Below are 25,844 nucleotides of genomic sequence, written 5' to 3' on the forward strand. Positions count from 1 at the left end.
CTTAAATCACTGCGTCGAAAAAAAATGATAGATGGTACTTTCGCTTTACACCGTTTTATACGTAAAAGGGAAAATTCCCTTTAGGACAAAGAACTTATAAGGTATTTCTCCCGCCTGCTTAGCATGCCTTCGTGGTGCAATGGCCAGCACAGTTGGCGCTTATTCGAGAGATTCGAGTTTCGAGTCCCAGCGAGGGCATTGCTCATTTTTCACGTCTTCCCGTATCAAAAATACCTAATGTCTCTACAGTGGCACCCGAATTAAAAGGCGGTGAATTATGATTCTTCACCACCACGAATCCTTACTGGTTTGTCCCAGAATGTTTTCGAAGGCAGGCCAAAAGCTATATAAACCCTGCCTGTACTAGGAGTAGTAGTCTATCGAGTTGATCGTCAGTCTAGCGTTGAGTGTCTCGTCAGCGTATCGCGAGTTGGTGCATCTAGAGTATGCATCGTTGAGGTTATCAACTGTATTTTCAAGTGCATCGCGAGTTGTGGAGAATCTCGAGAATACGTTGAGTTCCTAGAAAGAGCAAACCGAGTCAGAAGCTGTACTCTAGTGCTTTGTCGTGAAGCCGTCTCACCGTTATAGCCTGAAGACTGTGGTGCTGATTGTTTCAGCGTGTTTTTCGTAGTTTTTCGACAACTGTAAACCTGTTTTTGGAGCTATGCTGACTAATACTGACTAATAAATTGTGTTTTCTTTCTTCATCAAGTGTTGTTAATCACTCCAAATCCACGAACCCATACAAACGCGAAAATATTTTTCTTATGTTCCAGTCAAGGTTTTTATGCCTTTAGTTAATCTGCATGCAATAGTTGTAGAATTATCTACAATTTAAAAGTTGTTTAAGCTCCACTAAGCCTAACGACACCGCCATTTGCTTACATTTCAAACTTAGCAAGATGGTGAATAAAGGCAGCTTCTGCATCAACTTCAGTGTCTTTTTTCAGAGTGGGGTGAAAAATTGTATGCACCGAAAAATCGGTCTTTCTACCTAATTTTAATTAATTTAAACTCTAATTTTTAATTTTTAATCTAATTTTTTTGTTTTTTAACAAGTTTTAAATCTATTTGGTGTTTTAGGTTTTTCTGTATTTTACATTTTTTAATGAAGGCGTTTTGATTTTTAATGAAGGCGTTTTCGAGTTTTGAGTTTGAGCTTCTCCTTGCGGCGAAGTGAGAAATTAATTGATTGAATGAAAATATATCTAATGAAATTCGGGGAAAAAAGTTTAAGAGAAATGCAGCAAAAAATGTGCATAATTTAACAGCCGTATAAGCAAGTCAAGCAGTGTCCATATCCATATTTTTTTCATTAGCTATTGCCTAACCGAATGACCTAATAAATTTTATTAATTGCCTAACGAATTTCAGTTTTTCACCTTTCTTAGTAAAAGTGAAAATTATCTTCGAACATCTTTCGTTAACCGAAAATGCTAACCCACCACTGGCCGAGTAGTTAAAACCGCTGATTTCTGATAGTTCGACCTGGGCCAAATTGTTTGGCTGCTTTTGCCGAATTGTTTGGCTGCTTTTGTGTTTCGTTTGGGTGGTTTTCGTGTTTTCCCGCATATTTAACATGAATACGACCCAGTTTTCCTCAGAAAGTCCTTCACGAAGTCATCTCATCCCTTAAACAGGTATTTTCTCGTATTCAAATTATCTAACCTAATCGAAAATTTTACTTCTTTAAGTCTTTCGTATAAAAGTGAAACAGAGTACAAGAGATGGGTTACTTGAATATACATATTCAATGAAAATTTTGAGTTTATCGTAGACCGTAGAGGATAATACAAACTGGGTTTTATATGAAGGCATTCATGGCCGGCTGAACATTTCTTTAATCTTAGCATAACATTTTATTAAATATGCAAAAGCTAAATTCGTCCAAGCCGCGCATCCGTAATATTAATTGCATAATTACAAAGTTTACTTTTCTTGTATGCATAGAATTGCAAATAGCGATACAAAAGAAATGGCGAAGGACATTTTCACAGCATAGAAAAGCGTAAAAAGTATGCGATGATACTGGTATAAGAGCAGAGACGTGATGTTGCAGAGGCGTCAAGTTTTTGGAGCAGGAAATGTATAAATCCAACCATGCCTTCGATAGAATTCGAAGCTCCGATTTTTCAGTTATCATCTGGACGTGTTACCTCTTACACCACGAAAACATGGGCATAGAAATGCGTTGATTTCTTATGAGGTATTTTCTCCCTCCCTTCTGTATGCCCTCGTGGTGTAATGGTTGCACACTGGGCGCGTATTCGAGAGGTCCAGGTTCGAGTCCCAGCAAGGGCATTGCTAATTTTTCAAATCTTCTGCTTCAAGATAACCTAACGTTTTTACAATGGCGCTTGAACCAATAGGTGGTAGATGATGATTCTTCACCACCAGGATTTGGCTATTGGATCCCTTAACCCCCAGTCACCTTTTAAAAGGGAGAGTATATATATTTTCTCCCCCCTTTCTGCATGCCTTCGTAGTGTAACGGTATCACACTCGGCGCGTATCGAGAGTTCCGGGTTCGAGTTTAAAAGGGGGAGTATATAAAGTATTTCTCCCGCCTTCTTAGCATGCCTTCGTGGTGTAATGGTCAGCACACTCGGCGCGTATTCGAGAGGTCCAATGTCCGAGTCTCGGAGATGGCATTGCTCATTTTTCATGTCTTCTGCTTCAAAATGGCCTAATGGTTCTACATCCTTATATTCATGCCACTTTGTTTTTACTGTTTTGTTAAAAATTTTGCTTAGTACATTTTACATTACTATTGCAAAAAAGACTTCTGTTTGACATTTGTCATGTGCAAAAATTGATGATGCAATTATGCTTGTGTCATTAGCGTTATATAAGAACCATATGGCATAGATTAATTTTTAAAATGACGTATTTCAGAGATATTTATTATAAATATACTACTAATTTTATGGTAGAAAGAGAAAATAATCAAAATTTTTTAAAAAATAGAAACTTAAAAGGCTATATTAACTGAAGTTTAGAATTTTATCTTGCATATCTACATAACAGAATTAGAACAGGGTAAGAGAGTAAATATGGATTGAAGCAACCTTAACATTTACCTTAAAATTTTATCTACAGCCTGTCTTTATTATCTACAGCCTGGCTTCATTAATTCTCAATCGTTGAATGAAATCATAATTCCATTTGCAGCTCCAAATAAAACGAGTTCCAGTATTTTAAACTATTATTGAATTATTTGACATCAATTTATTTCCTTGCATTTTATTTAATTTTATTATCTATTATTTCGTTTCTTTAAATTTATTTAAATTTCCTGATAGCCTTCCGTAGGTTGTCGCCTAAATCAGTTTGAAACTACATTCTGTCTAGGCCTGATTTAAATGCATATTGGAGAAAAATACATTTAGTTCCGAATTAATCAATTACTGTAGGCCATTTCAAGGCTTAAAGATCACATCTAAAAGCTACCAGTGCTCTGAGAATATAATTAAATATCAGTGTTAAGCATCACCTTTCTAAAACTACCACCTCCATAAACGAATGTGTATGGAAACGTGGATGATTGTCTTAAAAAGGTGTGGTGTGGTGTATTTAATTATGGCAAAGCACACTAGGGCTATCTGCCTAAGAGGAGGGATGCCTTTCGTGGAGGACTTTCTAAGGGAAACTGGCTCGTATACACGTTACACATGGGGAAAACCACGAAAAACACCCATGCAGCCAGCCCGTTCGCGGGATTCGAACCTCGGACCGAACTACCAGTGTTCAGCGACTTTACCGCTCGGCCGCTGGTGGGCCTGTCTTAAAAAAAAAAAAAAAAAAAAAAAAAAAAAGGATTCATCTGGTTAGGTTTATTTCATTACAACAAAAAACACATGAGAGCTCTCTGCCTAAGAGAAGGGATGCCTTCGTGAAGGACTTTCTAGGGGTAAACTGGCTCGTATACACGCTACACATAGAAAAAAACTATAAAAACGCCCATTTTCCGGACTGTATTATCAGTGTTGGCGACTTTACCGCTGGGCTGCAGGGGGGCTTAAAAAATTAAAAAGGATTCGTCACAGCTTTTGGTGCTACTTTGGTAGACGGTTGCACGGATTTTTGGCGATTTACGTTGGCGCAATTGTTGGCGCGATTTTTACAAACGTCAGCCATCTTGAAAAACGCTGTTTTTACGCATAGTAAAGTATTCAAAGCTTAAAAAAAAAAATAAATATCGTTAAAAGTAATGGATTAATTTTTTGTTGAAAATGTCGCTTTTTAAGATGGCAGCAAGGGTAAATAAATACATTTACTATGAGTATAAAATAGTAAAGTAAGGTTACTATTACTTTCATATAGCAAAGAGAATAAAAATACCGCTATAAAAACATTGTGCCAACGTTTAATTAGATTAAAATATTACTGAAATTGAATATCGAATTAAAAACCATCATACCAACATTTAAAAGAATTAGAATATTATTAAATTCAAGTACTTTAAAATACGTTATATAGAATATAATTAACATTAAAACAATAATTATCTCAGCAATTTTTGAAAATAGTGTATTAATTTTTTCAACAAAAAATTGAAGGATACAATTATAAAATAAAGGAAAAATATTTACTTACATTTTTTTAGTCATTTAACCTATTGCTTATTGATAAGTACCACAAAAAAAATCGGAATCATAATTTAAATAACATCTTTGAAGACATCTTTCAAGGAATTCGAAGATATGAATTAAATTTTAAAACGGCGCGGAAGTGCACAAATTTTCAGTAACCAATCAGGGAGCTGATTTTAGCTTGTTAATGCACAAATATTCTATAACCAATCAGAGAGCTTATTACATCACGCCTAGAATTAAAATTATTTAAAAATTCATACATAATAAAATCATTTTTTAAAAAAATGCAAAATTAAATTGTATTTTAATATTTAAAACCCATAAATAATGTTTAAAACATTAGATTAAATTTATACATATAAAAACCAATTACTTTTAAAGTAAGGTGACGTCATTGGTTACATCATCCACAATATAAAATTTCATAAAATATGATAAACAATAAAATATTTATTTCAAATAAAAATGCAAAATTAAATTGATTTTTAATATTTAGAAGCCATAAATAATACTTAAAACACGGAATTTATGCACAATAAAACACATTATTTTTTAAATAAAATGACAACAAAGTATCGGTTACCATAAATAACTTATCCATCAATGGGTTTACCATAAGTTGTATTACTCGCCAAAAGAAAAATCGCCAACAAATCGCCAAAATCCGTGCAACCGTCTACCAAAGTAGCACCCAGCTTTTTATTTCTGTACTTGTAATAGCATCTTATTCTTTCCTTGCAGGATTTATTTTGGCAGATGCTGGTTACGATGTTTGGATGGGAAATGTCAGAGGCAATACGTACTCCAGACGTAATGTGAACTACACTCCCGACAAGAAGGAATTCTGGAATTTCAGGTGATTTGAAATACATTAAGGAAAAATATAACTAAAAAATACATGCATAAAATTTAATCCAAATTTAAATTCCGGAGATATTTTTACCCTTGAATATACATCGTCCTTAATTTTCTAGCTATATTTAAGTCAATATACGGTGGTGACTTTACTAATTTTATGGTCACTTATCTGCAATTAGAAATGGAACTGCTTAATTCAATTTTAATGATTAATGCAATTTATATTTAACACTATGCATGTCGCTCAACTGCAGTTGTACAATTTCATTTTGAACGCAAATCAATATATCGCTCTCTCTTATGACAGTCTTACTGTTTCTAGTATAATACTTCAAGAAATTTTTTCTTTTCTGAAATCTAAATTTAAAGAGCACGAAGAAAATAAACAACTGAATACAGGAAATGTTCCATAATCTGGTACGCTTTTTAACTTCAACGATGCCGGATGATCCAGATTAAACCGTATTTTCCTATAAAACGATTTTTTTTCCTCGTAATGAAATGTAAAACAACTTTTTCTCGTAATGGAATGTACTGAAGAATGAGAAATAATGCTATACGGTAGTTCTGCAAACATAAATGAGAGAAACGTATTGATATAACATATACACAAAACAAGAACATTTATTTAAGTATCGACATTCAAACATTCCGTCGCAATTCAATATCCAAATCCCAAAATTGACTCCTTGAAATAAAATCCTAAGAATAAAACATCGTTTGCACTGTTGCCACTGAATCACAAATAAAAATGAAAGCGCACGTGACTTTTGACTTGTTACATTTGGTAAACAAATTTATTCACAGTTTTTATTTTTAAGTTATCATTTTTTTCTGGCGTATGAAATCGCTAAAGTAATTAAAGTAAATTTCACCTGCTTCATAGATTCCGCTATTCCAATAAAATTTTCTTCAGTTGATATACCCGTAAATATGATCTCATAAATTAATTTGAATAAAAAGATGCATATTGTATTAAAATCTAAAGGAAAGTTGAAGCTGAGTGTCATTTTTAATTTGGGTTCACAAAATGCATCTCAATATTGACCACGAACATTACATAAGATTTCATTCAGAACAGACACTACTAAAGAATATAGATAAAATTGATAAGGAAACGGACTCATTGAAAGCCTAGTGTTGTTAATAAATTTTCACAGTGTAGGCCAAATCTCTGTACGTAAAATTAATAAAGAAGGTGCAAGCGGCCAGTAAATGATGGTCTGATAACTGGTAATAACTGGGAATTCTGGTAATTGGCTAAGCTCTTGTGCTTAACTGATTCCAGGAGTTCTGCCATTAGTCAGTGGTTAATAACTTTTCTTTATTATGTAATAATAAATAATTTGATGTATAATAAACTTGATAGTGAATTAATAAAACGAGCGGTTTAAAAGCAATAAACGTCCTTCTTAATTATTTCAGTTTTTATATTACTTTTCAGTAATCCATGTAACAGTTGTAAACTGATATGCATTTAATTAATAAGCTATTTGACAGATAATTTTTATGAATATTTGTTATTAATGGTAGAAGAAAATTTCTAATAAAAGATATTTATTGTTTTCTATGTTTAAATGATATAAAAACTGACATAAAATCGTTTGTTAGTCCAAAGGGGCAGTTTGACCCGAAGGACTATTAATTTCCTTTCGGCATTTTTCGTCATTTCACGATAAGCGTTCTTTCACTTTTCAAATTGTTGCCGCCAAATATTATCGCCCTGTATTATATTTAAAGAAATTAAATAATGAAGAAGCTGCATGAATGTATGTATGTTTCTCGCATTGTGATAAAACTACAGTTATCAAAATTTGAATAACGTAATCTTCCATAGAATATGGGCATGTGGAAGCCCTAATTTGAATTTTGAAATTTATTTTATTATCGATTTCATATTTTATTATCGATTCCATATCAACGAATTTTTGATTAACAGACTCAACGTTTTCAAAACGAGCAACGGCAACACTGTACGGAAAAAAAATTAATCTCCAGCGAACGAGACTCTGTATCGAAAATTCTAAAGATATGCAGGTTTAAAAATTATTTTGCGATATTACTGTTGAACTGGATTTTATGGTTTGAGTATGTAGAACATGATATTTAATAAATAAAGGTAACACATAAAATGTTAAAAAAAAGCGCCCCTTTGGACGTAATTTAAAATCTGTAACCTTTCAGATTTTTTGTTTATGTATTTTAATTTTTATTATGTTTTACGTCTTTTAATATTTTTTTCTTATTTTCAAAATTTTTCATGATTAGGGTTTGGCTGAAATTAAATCTTCAAATTACAGCTTCTTTTTTTTTTTTTTTTTTCTGTATTTTCTATAGTTTTGACGAGATTGCAGAACGCGATCTACCAGCTATGATAGATTACGTTCTGAACTCTACTGGGCAGAAGGACTTGTTCTACGTCGGCCACTCTCAGGGAACGACAGTCGCCTTTGCCCTTCTTTCCGAAAAGCCAGAATACAATGAAAAGGTACAGAATGTAACGAATAACTACTTTCAATACAGGCTCATTTATTTCTGACATTATATGACATTATTACGTTTATTAAACAAAAGGAATGACGTTTATCTTTTGCGTAAAATTTCTAACATCTGAGGAAAAACCGAAAATTCGAGGAAATTTTTCATTTTGGTCATACGTGAATGAAATAGTCACATTGTGCAAATCGCGTGTTGTGAAATGCAGATAACAATTATTCCTTTCAAGCGTGACATCATTTTATTCCAGATGATGCATGTATTCATTTATTAATGAATGAATATTTTCATCTGCCTCATTCCGCTTTCAATAGTGGGAAGTAGCAAAATGCTTAACAAGAAGTTGCAATAAATAAAATTCTTACGGACCTTTTTCGTTAAAGAGCAATGCATACCAAACAATATATATATGAGTGTATGTGTGTGCCGTCACTGTCTATTGGACACAATTAATTTAAATTAAAAATTCTGTTCTTACCACTATTAACAATGTTCCTAAAGTAATTATTATCACCAAAGACCCTTTAAAAATGCACATTCTCTTTCGTTCTTTGCTTATAGAAATATTTATAACTACGATAACTTTCTTATGTTTGAAAAAATTTCATCCTGGTCGAAATTATTACAAAAATGTGTTTTCTTTCTGGAAATGTCAGTTGGCGTATATATAGTACAGTCAAGTCTTTAATCCGGACTCGTCGGGACTTTCGCGATTCCGGATTATCGATTTTCCCGGATTATAGATCATCAATTTAAATCTGGTTAGATGGCATGCAGAAATTATAAAATTAAAAATATGAAACCGTAATTTATGAAATAAAAAGCAATTATGATCTAAAGGGTATCAAAATTTACAAAAAAAAAAAAAAAAAAAAAAAAAAAAGCTTAATATTTATTTATTTATTTGTTTACTTTATTAAACATTTCTTTACACGCGAGCATGCGTAAAGCATATATTACGCATAGTCGAAATTAGAAAATTGCAACCAGAAAACTATTTGATGTGTATTCGTGATATTTATAATGACGAGGAATTTGATTAAATCATTTCCGCAGTACCCGCAGTTGCCGGAGGGGCCAAATTTGAGATGTGTAAATATTACTAAAAATAGCCTGGACTTCTCATTGATACAGTACTTTTCTACTTCAGATTTCTGAAATTTTGCAGGCACTGAAATTCCATTTCATTGCCCGATATCTCTGATCGAACTCAACCTGGCGAAATCTTGCAACAGAGACCGCTATATTTCTGGTTGTAATAACCAATACTGTTGCAAAAATCGAAATTGGTTTTCTTTGGTAAAGTTCTACCACTGCGCCATTGCCTTCAGAACCAAGGACTTCAAACTCCCATTCATGTTTTCACTTCAGGTACAATGGCAAGACAGTGGTGTTTGTATAAACGACTTTTTTTCATTGCCGGTACCGGAATGGAAAATCACTAAAAATCTGTTAATGGTTGCTGTAATGTCAACGTCAGAATCAAAGAGCTTTTGACTTATCTTACTTCGATAACACATATAGAATCGAAAGACGAAGAAGTTATACTCGCTAGACAGTCACAAATGCTCGATTCTTTGACTAACTGTTACTATGTTACTACAAGGACGAAGCTCCCAGCTCCCCCGGCCGATGATCCAGCCACAAACCCTTTAAAGGGCAGCCCGACAAATCTTTGACTTAATGTACCTCGGATCCATGAAAAGACCTTCTTCACCTGAATAAACAACTACAGAAGAGGTTTCGATTTGTCACAATGTTGGGCGGTTGTTTCAGAAAAGGTTCACTGCATCATGTTTCATTTCAATTATTCGCTTCGGTTACTATGAGATTTTCTTAGATGAAATTTACATTGGTATAGCCAGACAGTATACCACCACTTTAATCAACGAAAAGTCAAAATATTGCGTAGTTCTACCTTTATTTATAACTCTAATTAACAAATGCATTATTCACCGCTGCAAATCCTGAAGCAAACTTTATCAAAAGCTTTTTTTACTAACTTATAATAATCACTGAAACTGAAATAAATCGTATAACTGAACCATAACTGAAATAAATGGCAGATAAGAACTAGTTGATAGAGAACTAGTTTGTTAACTCTAAATCTTAATTTTGTTAACTAACCGCCATTCATGCAATCTGAAGTTCATGCAATGCATATAGGAATTTTCATGCGTCATAGCGGCATTCATATATCCCTTTTAAACAGGGACAGGGACAGGGAAAAGTGGACGGAGCACCAGAACTTCGTCAGTGACTTTTACAGGTGTTGCTCCGTCGCACTACTGTACCCCGCTGGGCTTTTAGTTGGCCCGCATCGGATGCTAGCCTACCAAGACATTTACATAGTAATTTTACATTAATATTAATTAGACTTACGTATTGAATATACAATTACAAAGACATAGTATACAATTATTGCAAAGAAATTAACCTATCAACAAAAGTTGGATTATGGCAGATTGAAATAACATAATTACTTCGAACATACATACAAACTTTCATTGTACATTGTACTTCATACAAACAATATATTTACATTAGTATATCTAGTTACATCGAATTAAAATAAACATTATTTTAAAGAGCTAATTGAAGATTTTTTTTTTTTTTTTTTTTTTTTTGTGCATTTTATCATACTTAGTTGAATTACTAAGGCGAATTCTCTTATTAATACATTTCCTTTCATTTTTTAAACTTGTTACACACAAATGCATCAGCACTGAAGTCTTACATTATTATTTTTGTAAATTAATGTATCATAAATACAGAAAATATACATTAGAAAATCACATAATACTTACATTTACACTAATATATCTAATAGAGTCGTATATTATTTACATTATTTTTTAATTAATGATTTAATTATTACACTAATACAGTCCAAATTCTTAATGTAACTATTTTATAAAAACTATTTATACCATATTTAGCCTGTTTCAGACACTTGCAATATTTCTGAAATCTTGCATTATTTTTGCAAGTTGTAGAATAAGAGGTATTTATACAGATGCGATAGCATCTTGACATATGTCTTCTCTTTTATATGCAAAAAGTTTCTTCATAATCAAGGAAACCTTTTGTTGTAAATGAGGTATCGTTAGCATGCATTTAATGTACTCAGGCGTAATTTGTGACCTTCCTTTGCAGTGTAGCTCTTTTGTGAGCTGGCACTTGAAAATATAGTGTTCTGGGTCTGCCTTTTCCCCACATACGCACTTGTCTGATTCGCTCAAATTTCGTGCAAAGTAGTACGTGGGGAAAGGACCATGTCCAGATAAGAATATGTTTATGAAGAAGTTATAAGATGACCCACATATGACCCACATATGGATCATATGTGGGTTTCTTGTAGAAGTTGAAAAGCCTTCTACCTACTTCTGCATTTTCCCATTCAGTTTGCCATTTTTTTAATGTAATTTTTTTCAACATATGTTTCACATACGATTTAGGGAATGGGACATTGATTGGAGGTAGAGATGGGTCTTGAGCTGCATTTTTAGCAAGCGCATCTGCCCTTTCATTTTGGGCTTGTCCAGCATGCGCTTTTACCCACTTTATTTTTATAGATGTTCTCTTGCGCTGTGATAATAAATCGTAGATATCTTGCACTATTGATGATTTGTTTCTTGCATCATTGACAGCTTTAATTGCCGCTTGACTATCACTGTAGATGGTAACATATGTTAGATGCTTTTGATGAGACCATAGAATAGCGTGTTTTATGGCTGAAAGCTCAGCTTGGAAAACGCTGTTGTTGTTCCTTAGGTTCCTTTCCATTCTGTTGTTTCTTGTTCTGAGAGGAGTGCAAAGAACGCGCATCCTACTTCTTCGTTTAACTTTTGACCCATCTGTGTACACGACTGGAAATGAAGGTACACTGAGGGTGTCTTCTTTTGTAGATATTCTGAGTTTTGCATGTACTTCAGGGTGTCTTAGGTAAGGATTTCGTGGCTGTTCAAAATCAAGGGGGCACAGGTTTTGATCTTCTACCTCTATGTTTTTCTTGAGGTGGAATAACGTGGCTAAGTCTGCATCTTCTTTTGCTTTCAGGTGGAGGGGTGGGATTCCTGTTAATACACAGAGAGCTGCCGTTGAGATAGTTCTGTATGCTTTTGCTATTTGTAAGAGGAAGGGGCGTTGGATCGAAGCTAAGAGTCTTTTCTTTTTCACTGTCATAGGGTGAGTCCATGCTGATGCCCCGTAGAGGATTATTTTTTCGATCACGGTATTATAGAGAATGTTTTGCATCCTCGACTTGAGGCCCCACGTTGTGCCTTGCATCCTTGCGAGGGCTCTAGAAATAGTTTGGGTCTTCTTCCGAATTTCCATGAGGTGTGGGATCCAAGAAAACTTTTGGTCAATTTTCAATCCGAGGAATTTGATTTCTTTTGAGATCTTGATTCTTCTATTATTGATTTTAATGCAAGGTAGCCTTTGTAGCGATTTGCCCGGTTTTGGAAATAAAATAATATGTGATTTGGGCTCTGAAATTATTAGATTTTGATTGACGCAGAGGGAATGGAATATGGAGAGAGTCTCGTTACTATTCTTTTCTAGTATGTCTCTTGAATGCCCATTTGTTACAAAGGCCAAATGGGCATTCAAGAGACATACTAGAAAAGAATAGTAACGAGACTCTCTCCCTTTTAAACCCTTTTAAACAGTAAAATAACTATAGAATAAACAATAGAATAAGCAGTAGACGGAAAAGTTTTCGTTAATACCAAGATTCCACGTTTCGATGGAGGCCCACCAGCGGCCGAGCGGTAAAGACGCTGAAAATTTGTATTTCGGTCCGAGGTTCGAATCCCACGAACGGACTGGCTGCATGGGCGTTTTCGTGGTTTTCCCCATGTGTAACGTGTATACTAGCCAGTTTCCCTTAGAAAGTCGTCCACGAAGGCTGTCCCTCCCTTTAGGCAGATAGCCCTCGTGCGCTTTGCCATATTTGAATAATACCAATCCATGTTGCCATGTTAAATTGCTGACAAAATAACAAGACTTATTTAAAGAAAGAAAGATGGCCAGGTGATGAATCGGATAAAAAAAGACCACTTGATAAGGCTCTGAAATGCTATAAATTGATATTGCCCATATTTAAGCCATGCTTCTCCCATCCAGGCATTAGTCTGGAATTTTACCGCTATCAATAACGAAAAACGAACGCTTAAATATAATAAATTCGGAAGGTTTTTATCTATAATTTTCCCGTTTAACTATGGAAATAAAACATATATATACTTTTTGTATGTAAGAGTCCCTGTCATTTAGCTCTGTTTCAAGACTCAGTTTTGTATTTGCGTATCTTGGAACCCTAACAAAAGTAGAATCTAAACGTTTCCAGATTATTCGTATTTAGATGGGAAAACCCACTGGCTTATGCTCTGAACATTTAAGTTTTTCAATTTTGACAAATCAGTCAATTTACTTTATTTTATCGCATTATTTCAAACGTACCTGCTGAATTTAAATGAATTTATCCAAGTAGCCTTGCAAATTAGAAATTACAGTCTTGTGAAGGTCTTGTACAGTCTTGTAATACACTGACTACCAATAAGTATTTGGACACCTATGCAAATGACGATATCTGCGGTCCTAAGGTACGCCACGGTCTTTGCCGGTATATATCGTGTAGGAAACAGCATTGGCTTTAGTCGCATGCAAGATGCCTCGCAGTTCGGAGCTCTCTGATTTCGAGAAAGGTATAATTATCGGGTATCACAAATGTGGCCGATCCTTAAGGGACATATCTAGCGATCTGAAATACCCAAAATCGACAGTGGCTTATGTGATTAAGAATAAGGAAGGTGAGCGGTGATTGTCGGAATGTGCCCCGAGTCGGCAGACCAAGAAAACTGGGAGATACAGACCGACGAGTGCTGTCCAGAGAAATTCAGAAGAACCGCACCCAACCGATGGCCCTCATCCGCGAGGAGTTTCAACAGGCATCCGGGAGTATTGTTTCATTGAATACCGTCCATAAGGAAGCACATCTGCTAGGTTTTCATGATCGTGCTGATGCCCATAAGCCTTTGATCACAAAGTCCAACCGTGCTGCTAGGTTAATGTGGTGCAAAGCACATCGAAATTGGACCGTAGATCAGTGGAAACGGGTTCTTTGGAGTGACGAATCAAGGTTCACCCTTTACAATTCGGATGGCAGGGTCTGGCGTCTACCTGGAGAACGTCTCCTGCCAGAATGCATTGTGCCAACAGTCAAGTTTGCCGGAGGTGGAATTATGGTCTGGGGGTGTTTCTCCTGGTATGGGCTGGGACCCTCGGCCCCCGTTCATGGTAAGCTCAATTCCGATGCCTACTGCACTATTTTGGATAATAATGTGCTTTCTACGTTGTGGCAGTTTTACGGGTTGGACCCCTGTTACTTTCAGGACGACAATGCCATTTGTCATGTTTCGACGTTAACTAAGGCTTTGTATGGTGCCAATGGAGTTCATAGAATGGACTAGCCTGCCCAGAGTCCAGACCTGAAGCCTATCGAGAACCTCTGGGATGAGTTGCATCGCCGAATTCAGAGGTGCAAAATGCTACCCGTGCAAAATCGGTGAAGGAAGTTCTATGTCTTCTCCAAGCCGAGTGGAAGAAAATATCACTAGCTGTCATACAAAGACTTGTGGAATGTATGCCCTGGAGGGTCCATGCTGTAATTACCTCTCGTGGAGGCTCTACCAACTATTGATTTTGAATAAAGTTAGTTTTTCTTTTCTATTGCAGGTGTCCAAATACTTATTGGTAGTCAGTGTATTAAGAACCATGCAAAATAGTTTTACCATTTTTTTTTTTTCAGATTTATTTACTTGATTATTTACTTTATTATTGACCTAAGTGGCTATTGATTTATTTAGTTAATTCAACATTTCATAGCATAATATTCTGATCTCCATTTTCAGATCCGACTTTTCGTAGCTTTAGCGCCTGTGACGACTGTGGGATACATTACTTCAGCCATCAGTTACCTGGCACCATTTACTTCAGAAGTTGATGTAAATTTCATTCTGAGTTAATTTTATTTAATCTAATTACTCGCTGTAATGAAATGATATTCATTAACCGTCTCTTTTTTAATCAGTTTTGCAAAAATTAACTTTGATTTTTATCTTTCAGTTCCTGTTTAAACTTCTGGGTGTAAACGAGTTCTTGCCGAATAGCGAATTGATGAAGCTGCTGAGTGAATTCGTTTGCGATACCAGAGAGCGATTCATCTGTGAGGATGTAATGTTTCTTTTCTTTGGCACAGACCTGAAAGAGTTGAATGAAGTGAGTTTCAATTATAAAGGTTTTTATTAAATAGTATATTAATTTTTAGAGACATTAGGTTATTTCAAAACAGGAAAGATGAAAAATGAGCGATGCCCTCTCCGGGACTCGAAGCTTGGACCTCTTAAATACGCACCGAGTGTGCTGACCATTACACCACGAAGACATGCTAAGAAAGTGGGAGAAATACCTTATATAATCCCCCTTTTAAACGGCGACTGGAGATTAGGGGACACAATCGCCAAATCCTGGTGGTGGAGAATCATTATCCACCACCTTTTTAGTTCGGGCTCCACTGTAGAAATATTAGGTTATTTCGAAAGCAGGAGAGATGAAAAATGAGCAACGCCTTCCTCAGGACTCGAACCTCCGACCTGTCGAATACGCATCGAGTGTGCTGGCCATTCCATCACGAATCCATGCTAATAAGGCTAGAGAAATACCTTATACATTTTTGGGAGTTTTAACATGTTTTTAATCGTAAACTTAGATGATCTTTTAGAAAATTTCATAAAATACTTTACGAAATTCAAAGATTTTTCGGTACTATTCGGTTTCGAGGGCCGTAATAAAATTGCAGCGAAAATGTACGCGCAAAAGCGCCAAATCTAGCAAACGCGCCCATTTAACAACGCGCCAAATCTAGCGTACGCGCTGATTTCAGATTGCGTAAGTTTATATAGTTCTATATTATCCTTTTTTTATTGTAAATCCTTTTTTGATATCCTATGGATTTAACAATTTGGGAATTGCCCATGACGAAAATTCGACAATAGAATTTTGGGTAAAGGGCAGAATCACCCACTGCTTGACACGTTTTTAAGAATTGCACATACTCGGTATTCATGTGCACATCGACCTATTTTCACTTAAAAAAAATCCTAGAATTGCACAAAAATGGCATTGCGCACACCTTTGACTTTATCTATGTACACATCGACCTATTTTCACTTAAAAAGTAAAAGAAAATTGACAACAATTGGTTTTACCCTTGTAAAAAGCGGCAAACAAATAAGTGAGCGATTCTGCACTTTACCGAGAATATTTTCAAAGAAAAGGCATCATTCATTATAGAAAATTACGTTTGAACAACCAACAACATGAAATTATCCTTTAGAGATAAGTCGGTAGCGAAATAGCGATGCAGGCATCCATTCAGTTATATTTAGCAATTTTTATATATATTATAATAATGATCTGAAATACGTATTTGTTTAGAATTTAAATTTGTTTAAATGATCTGAAATAGTTATTTACTCTTATGCTTCCATTCAGTCATGTTTAACCTTTTTCATATAAATTATGAAAATTAAAATGTATTATATGAAATTAACCTTTCATTTAAATTAAAACATCAATCTTAAATAGTTATTTACTACTATTATACTTCCTTTCTTGCCGCAATTATTTTTGGCAGCATTGGCATCAACAATAGTTTGGCGATTTTTTACGGCCCTCGAAAGCGAATAGTACCAGATTTTTCTTATTAGTCAGTTTCGTATGTTCATAAATTTTGTAGCTACATTTTTTCCATCTTAGTTTAGAGGCCCACCAGCGGCCGAGCGGTAAAGACGCTGAACACTGGTAGTTCGGTCCGAGGTTCGAATCCCGCGAACGGGCTGGCTGCATGGGCGTTTTCGTGGTTTTCCCCATGTGTAACGTGTATACGAGCCAGTTTCCCTTAGAAAGTCCTCCACGAAAGGCATCCCTCCCCTTAGGCAGATAGCCCTAGTGTGCTTTGCCATAATTAAAAACACCAAACACACCATCTTAGTTTAGAGCTGAGGCAAGATTTTTAAACAGATGCCTCTTGCTGTTTATAATTCTTGGGTTGCGTAAAAGCTAATATTTGCACTTTTAAAATTCATGTCTTTCGTTCCTTTTCATTAACGTTAAATTTATCTAGGCTTCAATTTAAAGGAACCTTACAAAAGAAGAAGCATGGTGATTGCTTCTGAAACGTTTTGCATGAAGAAAGCGTGGTATCTATTTGCTTTCGTGTGTAGATGAAACTACTGCTTATCTTATGAAAAGTTTGCATCATAATCATAATACCTTACGTACAACAATACACCAATAACAAATGAAAACATAATTTTTGTGCATAAAAAAGAAAAATACCAGAGGAAAATATATATTTTGCTTAATTTTAAATATCGCATATTTCTCGTGTAAAAGTCTAGAAATTTTTGTAAAATGTTTTGCTGCTGAAGTTTAGTGTTACCTTACACACAAATTCAAGATTTACAAATGATTAGATCCCAAAAAATGATATTATAAGTTAAATAATTGAGAAAAAATTACTTTCAACTTTAATTAATTCTTACGTAAAGTGATCAAATTTCTCAATATCGGTGTCTGACTCTGAAGTCTGTCTGCTACCGCCAAATCTGCAAGAATATCACCATCCTTAATTTAATCATTGTTTCCTGCCTTATAAATAATATCATTTTCAGTTCCCTCCATACCATTGCACTTAGTAAACTCACTTTTCGTTAACGAAAAAATGAAAATCAGGATCAGATATCGAATTGTTATTGTTTAGCTGGAGGTCCTGCACCCAGCTGACCACTTGTCCAGGCTACGAATGGCTGAGGACTTACTTTTAACTCCTCTGAAAATCCAGTTTAGACGAACAGTTATTTGAACTTTCATCAGTATGCACACATGTCATAATTTATGTCTGCATACCCAATAATAATGATATTCTCTGAAATATACAATCTACGAAATTTATTTCTGTAGGAAATGTGGGAAATACAGTAAGACCCCGCTTAACGCTGTTTCGTTTAGCGCTGTTTCGGTTTAGCGCTCTTTTATTTCAACCCGGGGATTCCACGAAATCGCTCGCAGCATACGAGGATTCCCCGAAATATTATGCAGCGATAGGTTTCAAATACATATCCGAAAGAGTGTACTTGTATTTCTTGTTTGGTGCGGTATTGTACAGACATGTTTTGAAGGGGTAAATGTGGAAGATGTCGAAGAAATAATTCAAGAAGCAGCGGCTAGTCTTTCTAATGATGAGCTCAAGGAATTAACTGAACAAGAAGAAAACAAAAATGTTGACAGCGGTGATTCAGAAGAAGAGCAAAAAGAACTTTCGATGGCGTTTGTAAAAAGGAATTTGTCTACTATAACTGAAATAATGGATCAATTCATTGAAAATGATCCGAATTTTGACAGGAGCTCAAAAGTAAGGCGTGGTGTTAGAGATGCTCTATCCGTTTATAAAGAACTTTTAAGAGAACAACGCAAAAGAAAAAGGAAAACAACATTAGATGCTTTTGTCACAAAAAGGCAGAACACTGAAAACGCGGAAGGCTAACTAAATATGACTGACTTAGAATTTTATTTGTTTTTTTTTAAGAATATTCGTTTTGTTATTTATATTTTGTTTTTATTTTTGCAAGAAATAATAATGTGGTATTAATTTGGGCTTTAAGAAATAAATGTTTGGTTTTATTTTTATTAAAAAAACATACTTTTTAAATTTAATACCTAACCAATTTCCTAGCCATCTTCCCCTAACCCCAATATTTACATGTAAAGATAGCCTCATTTAGCGCTGTTTCGCATTACGCTCTACTTTGATGGAACGTATCCCCCGCGTTAAGCGGGGTCTTACTGTACAAGCCTAAATCAAAAGTGATTTCACTATTTCTGATTTACAAATCAAGGCGTCACGTTATCTGATGGTGAGTCAAGCGCTTTACCCGAAATGCATATCTGAGAGAATTTTTAATACAGCGCATTATTTCAGTGCATACCGGGACTCAAAACAGTCTGTTATGGCTTCGAGGTATCATTTGAAAAATGTATGAAGCAGCGAATCGTCTGCCGCTTAGAAGTACGGCAGTGTGTGTGTGATTATGGCAAAGCCTCGAGGGCTATCTGCCTAAAGGGAGGAATGCCTTCGTGGAGGACTTCCTAAGGGAAACTGGCTCGTATACACGTTACACATGGGGAAAACCTCGAAAACGCCCATGCAGCCAGCCCGTTCGCGGGATTCGAACCTCGGACCGAACTACCAGTGTTCAGCGACTTTACCGCTCGGCCGCTGGTGGGCTAGAAGTACGGCAGACAATCATGGAAGGAGTGATATGTGTAACTATTTCAAGACAGGCAATCTCGACGATATGAAAACAATTTCAGAACTGTAGTAAAGAGACCAGGACAAGGTCGTAAATGAATAACAACTGCTTTCCAAGATCGATATCTTGCAATAACTGTCCGTTGTGGCAGTTAAGTTCAAAGCTTGAAGCCGATGCTGGAACTGTTGTATCACTGCAAATTGTCTACGGAAGGCTTTATAAAAAGGCCTTTAAGCCAGAAAGCTACAGGTATGTGTTTCATTGTCATCACAACAGCAATAATAATAAATAATAATAATAATAATAAAGGATAACTTTAATTGGTGCAAAGAGCGTTAGAACTGGAGTGAATACCAGTGGTTTCATGTTCTCTTCACCGATGAGTTGAGATTGAGTTTAATATCAGATTCTAAACCTGTTTACATCTGAAGGAATCGGGAATGCGAAATCTTTTTTCGAACATTATGCAGCGTGATTGTTTTGGTAATGAAGGTGTGATGGTATGGGAGGATAATGATTAGAGGGACATGCGCTTGTACGCGTTTTCAAAAGCGGGATCTGTGACCAACCAGAGATATCAGGATGAGTTCTTAGAATCTTATGTAAAACATTTCAGAGGGGCTTAGGGATTTCACTTTTTATTTATGGACGATAATGCTCGTCCCCATCGAGCAAACCTCGTTGACTTATTCATTGAAAGTGAAGATATTGATCGGACACCGTCGACAATAAAATCTTCTGATCTCAGTCCAATGGGGAACTTATGAGACTGCTATGGAAAAGCAGTTTGACGGACATATCCCCCTCTTAGATATGTAAATTCCCTGAAGACCTCCCAGCTGGCGGAGAGAAATTCCCCAAACTGTGGTTAACAGCATTACTGCCAGCATGAAAACCCGTTGTGATACGTGTGTACAAGTGAGGGGAGATCACATTCTATATTAAATTGAGCAGGCTTAATTTTCTTTTTCTTAGTTATTTTTTATGAACTCTTTTTGTAACAAATTATTACCACTTTCACTGTTTCTTGTTGCAGTTTTATATCATATGCACTGCCCTGAAATTTTTTCCTTCCATGTACTATGATGTTGTGGATCATTCCACGCGAATTCATAAAACAGTAGTTTAAAGTTTTTAGGAAAGAAGGGATCTCCTCACGTAATGATCATTTCGGACATGAATGATCAAACGGTTTCTGATACGCAAACCAAAGCGATATGTCGTCTGATAGCTGATTAGCTGACACATGTTGAATTCGTGGAGCCACTTTGTATTCGACTCACACATTGGTTTTCAATTTTGGCTGAAGGTTTTAACCAAAAAAATCTTACTTTTCGGCTTATGCATTGATAAATTTACATTCAGAAAGAGATGATACATTTCGGAGTGGGGGGGAGGAAGAAACAAACCAAACAAACAAAAAATAAGAGAGAGAATAGTTAACCTACACCTGTTTTAATGAAAATCGGACGTGTTCAGAATGTTTTCTTCTGATGCCTAAAATATTCACCGTGGCGAATGGCTGACACAAGCAAATAATTCAGGATTTTGCCTGGGGCTTGCGCAATGAATACAATTTGATATGTGCAAACGTTCTGCACCTTTTGTAGATGCAAACTGTAATTGGAGAACTTACGTCACAGATGATACTGAATGATTGGAATCTTTCATCAATAAATCAGAACTGGTGCATTTAAGTTATTGCAGGAGCTAAACTTTTCTGCTATAGAAGCACATCGGATCTTGGTTACTGTATGAAGTTGGTAAAAACAATACTGCAGTTGAGTGTTTCGAGTGCAACATCTATCAAGTGTATGAAGAGGATGCAGTTGACAGTGCCTCACATGTTCTGCTGGTTTCAGAGATTCTACTCTGGAGATAGACAGTTAACAGATAAATTGCGTTCTAAATGTCCATGAATAATTTTTGATGAAATGCTCCACTAAGCTAAAAACAATTGTACAGCATCTATCGTACGTAAACTAGCAGAAACTTTACCACTATGCAGACCAATAACACAAAGATGGATACAAGAACCTGGATTTATCAAGAAGTTAGATCATAAGATTCAAGGCTTCATTGGACATCAAGTTCTGAGAAACAACAGGAGAAAAGAGTCAGACCTAAGCTTTTTTTTTTTTTTTTTTTTTGTAACAAAAGTGAACTATGGGGTTGCATCGTAACTGTAGATGAAGAATTGAGTACCGTACCTTTATGCTAAGCACTGAAGAACTATACGCTGGGTTTCAGACGCGTCATGAACCTCAAGAGAAGGAGTGCATTTCCAAACGATTTTAAATTGTATTGTGGGATGTCAAGAAAATTCACTATAATCAAATGATATATGCTGTTATTTGGAAAGAATGAGAGAAAAATGACTTCTAAAAGAGAAAGGCAAATACTAGTCAGTCACTAAGGAATTAATTTTCATAATAATAATTCAAATTTTTAATCACTTTGCATTGGAGTTTGGAGGGGAAGTATTAATTCAAAGTATTCCTTAGACCATAACCTGACTATCTTCTCATTTTATGATTAATGAACATCTTCATTCTCTAGCTCACTTATGATGTAGAGAATGGGAGAATAACTTTGAAAGAACATTTTTAACTAAAACGAGAGGAATTTTACCGTAGGCCCAGTAGTAATAATTATATAAAATAATATGTATATATAGTAGTAATTATACAATGATAATAATTATATAAAATCATAAATACTTTATTTTCTCGCGTTCCGTGTCTTTCTTCTTTAATTAAAAAGGGGTAAAATTTTAGCATGTTCCCATACTACTGTCCTTTTTGTACAACATCCAGTGCAATACAAATATTATGATCTTGGAGACCGCCTCTTCCTTTAAGTTACAGATAAGCTTCAAATTTACGTATTACTTTTGGCATTAAAAAGGCCTTTAGCGGATTCTTTATCAGATTTTTAGGCCGTTGCGTCACGTCAGGTCACTTTTCATATCGATACCGGATCAATCATTTGACTTGATAAGAAATACTATTGTTTACGTTAGGAGAGTTGCACGAGACATTAGATTTGATAAGAATTGCTACGTGGCCTTGGAAATACCTTGTTTCAAGAATGCTGATAATGGAGTTCTTTAATTTATCTTCTAAATTTAAAAAATGAAGTAAAAGAAATGGGGGGGGAATTCTGTATCTTCCGTTCTTTTTGGCCGACTTACGAAATTCAACTTACATTTTTCATGAGTCGAAAGTGCTATTTAGGACATATATTAGATTTACCTATAGCATTATTCTAACATGTGTATTTTGACACAAAATTGGACTTTTTCTGAAATGACATGCCAGTTTTTTTCCATATTTCAATTGTGACTCAAATTATGCTTAGAAACCAAATTTGATAAAAATTTGTTTTGGCGCGCTTTTTTCACTTTTCGTCAAGAGTAAATTCACCTGGCAAACTTCTTTGTTTATGTTAACTTTTCACTTTCTTCTGCGGAAAGTTATTTAAATTGCATGGTTGAAAATTGTATTTCTGCAAATAGTTATTTTAAAATTTCTTTTTATTTTTTGGAACTGTGTATTTTAAGCACTTTTATTCCTATAAATGTGTTTTGAATTTGATTTTAATAATTTGAATTTCATTTCTTTCTAAAGAATTCGTTGCGATTTAGTGCTTGTCAGGATGCTTCTGAAAACTGCATACTATATTGAAAGAGGAAATACCGTAAAAAATGGTGAATGCTTCTTTCAACAGCCATTTCCAAAAAGATACATAAATGAGAAAAAATGCGTAATCGACATTTTAATTCAGAAGTACACTGGTGTGCAAAAATTAAGGACGAGACGGTTTTTTTCAATATAACTTTGTACAAAAGCTTTCCAAATCAACACATTTAATACCGTAAGATCCCCATTTAATACCGTAATTTAATACCGTAAGATTAATACCGTAAGGACATGAGTAATGTAAGTAACACTTACTAAAAGAGAAATCAGAGGGATAAAAAAAAGCTTTATTGAAAAAATATCATGGAGCGCAATGCGACTGAAGGCCGAAACATTCCTGTGATGGGTGTCCAGCAAGAAACATCCGGTCTTTAATAGGGGATATGATCTCCCCTGACTGCTAGGCAGGTTTCACAGCGTCTGCCCATGCTGAGAATGAGGGTGTCAATGAGTTGTTGAGGCATTGCTGCCCGTTCGTCTTGCAGCGCCAATCGAAGCTCCGGAATCGTTACTGGTGGTAAGGTACGAGCTGCCAAGCGTCTGCCTAGAAAATCCCATACATGCTCGATGGGACTGAGATCCGGAGATCGTGCCTCCTAATCCATACGTTCACTATCCTCACTCTCTAAGAGCTGTTCGGCAGCTACTGTGCGATGACATGGTGCATTGTCGTCCATGAAAAGGAACTGCGGACCCATAGCGCCTCTAAAAAGACGCACATATGGAAGAAGAATCTCGTTACAATAACGGGTCCCGTTGACTGAACCTGCGTCGAAGATATGAAGGTCTGTACGACTACCAAGCATGATGCCTCCCCAAACGAGAACACCGCCACCTCCATACCTGTCCCTTTCAATGATGTTCGAGGGATGATTGCGGCTTCCCCGCTCTCTCCAGATGAGTATGCGATGAGAATCGCTACTCAGACTGAATCTGCTCTCATCTGTAAAGAGTACTCGTCTCCATTCATTGTCTCTCCAATCCCGGTGTTCCTGGCACCCCAGAGAACGCCTTCTCCGATGGGCAGGCGTTAGAGGTACACACCGTACAGGGCGTCGTGCAAACAGACCACCACCGTGCAGTCTTCTGGCCACGGTAAAACGCGATATCGGTCGTCCAGTCGCCTGTGTCGTGTGTCTAGCGATTTCTCCTGCTGTCTGCCGCCTGTTTCTTCTGGCCTGTAAGGCAATATACCGGTCATCTGCGGGTGTGGTTCCTCGTGGGCTACCACTACTAAACCCTCGGATAGCTGTTCCTGTAGTTTGAAATTGTCTCCAAAGTCGTGAAACGATGCTGTGAGCAATTCCGAACTCTGCAGCCACACTTGTCACACTGCGGCCTTCCTCCAACTTCCCAATGATTCGACCTCGGGTAAAAGCATCCAGATGTCGTCTAACAGATTGATTATTCGCCATTTCTCGCTGAGGCAGCAACTCGGTGTGATTTTAACTGCTATACGGCGTGCAATCTCTTTGCCAGAAATACTGATCTTAGACCGACAACATGTTTTATACTACTCAGACACTCCCCCATTACATCTACCTGCATATCTGCACATGTGCTACCGTACATCACCTTACTTAATCTCCTGATTGGTCTTTCTGTCCGCTCTGCCTCTTCGTTCAGCTGATATGCTAATTTTTCGACTTCGTCCTTAATTTTTGCACACCAGTGTATATGCACACGCTAACTTTTCCACTGCTTTACGCAGTTTTATCATTGTGCCATTCATTTATGCAATTTTTATCATCCTACTTTTAGTTTTTTGAAATAATATCCGTATTTCCGAATAAGCTCAAATGTATCGTTTTTTTAAGTCGTAAGAATTAAATAACATAATAAATTGATGTTGTGGAATTTTTTTCTTTTTGACTTCCATAATGCTTTGAATTTTTCTTCTTTTTAATGCCTTATTCCTTCAAGAAGACCTTGGCGCCTAAAGGATTTTCTTAATCATTCTGATGGAATATCAGAAATCATTCTTCCTTTTAGATTCATTTATGTGCCATAAACATTTCAGAAACAGCTCGGTTTTGGGGACATTTTTGTGAGTCGAAGTATAGTTTTTGTCTTTCGTTTCATCAGTATTTAGTCAGAGTAAAATAATGATGAGATTTTGACCATTATACTGCACATCTTTAGCGGTTAGGTATTTTAAAGGCATAAGATGAAAGATAAAACTGGTTTCATCAACAATGAAAACGTCTTTAGCTGATATCTGTATATCTCTTTAGATAAATTCTTGAATTTTCAACAAAATCGGCTGAGATATCTTTGGATTTTCCGCTTATGATATGGTATCATATGACGTAATTTAAATTTATACAGCCATTCTGTTGAAAAAAAGGTCGTCCTTCATTTTTTCCCGGATGTAATTTTTTATGTCTTTCCCTTTAGCACAGATAAATTCACTGGAATATTTAACGCACTGAATTGAGTGAAAAAACTTTAACAAAATATAACTCAAACGTCCAGATATTTTCGTTTTGAACATGCAATTTCTTTGAACCAGAATTTCTGAAAGTTTTTGCTCGTTCTTTTAATATCCTCTTTTACAGAAAGATTTGTTTTCAATATTGACATAAGAATATTAAGCTTGTTTCGACATTTATGTTTCCAAAAATTTTGTATTCGTATCAAATTCTCTTCAAATTCAATTCTACTCGCTTCTTTCGGAGAGACTGCTTTTAATTTACTAAACATTTCAGTTGCAAATAAACTGAAACTCGAGGACAAAAGTTGAATTGAAACGTGCTTGTGGCGACATCATTCGCGTTAATGAAGCGCCATCTGTGAAACTTCTCGCATGCACT

At 35.8% G+C, this 25,844-nt stretch overlaps 1 protein-coding gene across 1 annotated transcript in view; it reads left to right on the plus strand.

The window, feature by feature from the left end:
* The window catches only part of LOC118186245 (gastric triacylglycerol lipase-like), a 57,921-nt gene that overhangs the window by 15,710 nt on the left and 16,367 nt on the right, over positions 1-25,844 (plus strand). Inside the window, exons 3-6 of the mRNA XM_035356335.1 lie at positions 5,340-5,454; positions 7,794-7,944; positions 14,870-14,962; positions 15,084-15,236. Coding sequence (XP_035212226.1) covers positions 5,340-5,454; positions 7,794-7,944; positions 14,870-14,962; positions 15,084-15,236 — 512 coding nt within the window. The remainder of the gene's footprint in view (positions 1-5,339; positions 5,455-7,793; positions 7,945-14,869; positions 14,963-15,083; positions 15,237-25,844) is intronic.

Source organism: Stegodyphus dumicola, chromosome 4 (genome assembly GCF_044657685.1).
Source record: "Stegodyphus dumicola isolate Sdum_Otavi_A_Nest chromosome 4, ASM4465768v1".
NCBI classification, from domain to species: Eukaryota; Metazoa; Arthropoda; class Arachnida; order Araneae; family Eresidae; genus Stegodyphus; species Stegodyphus dumicola.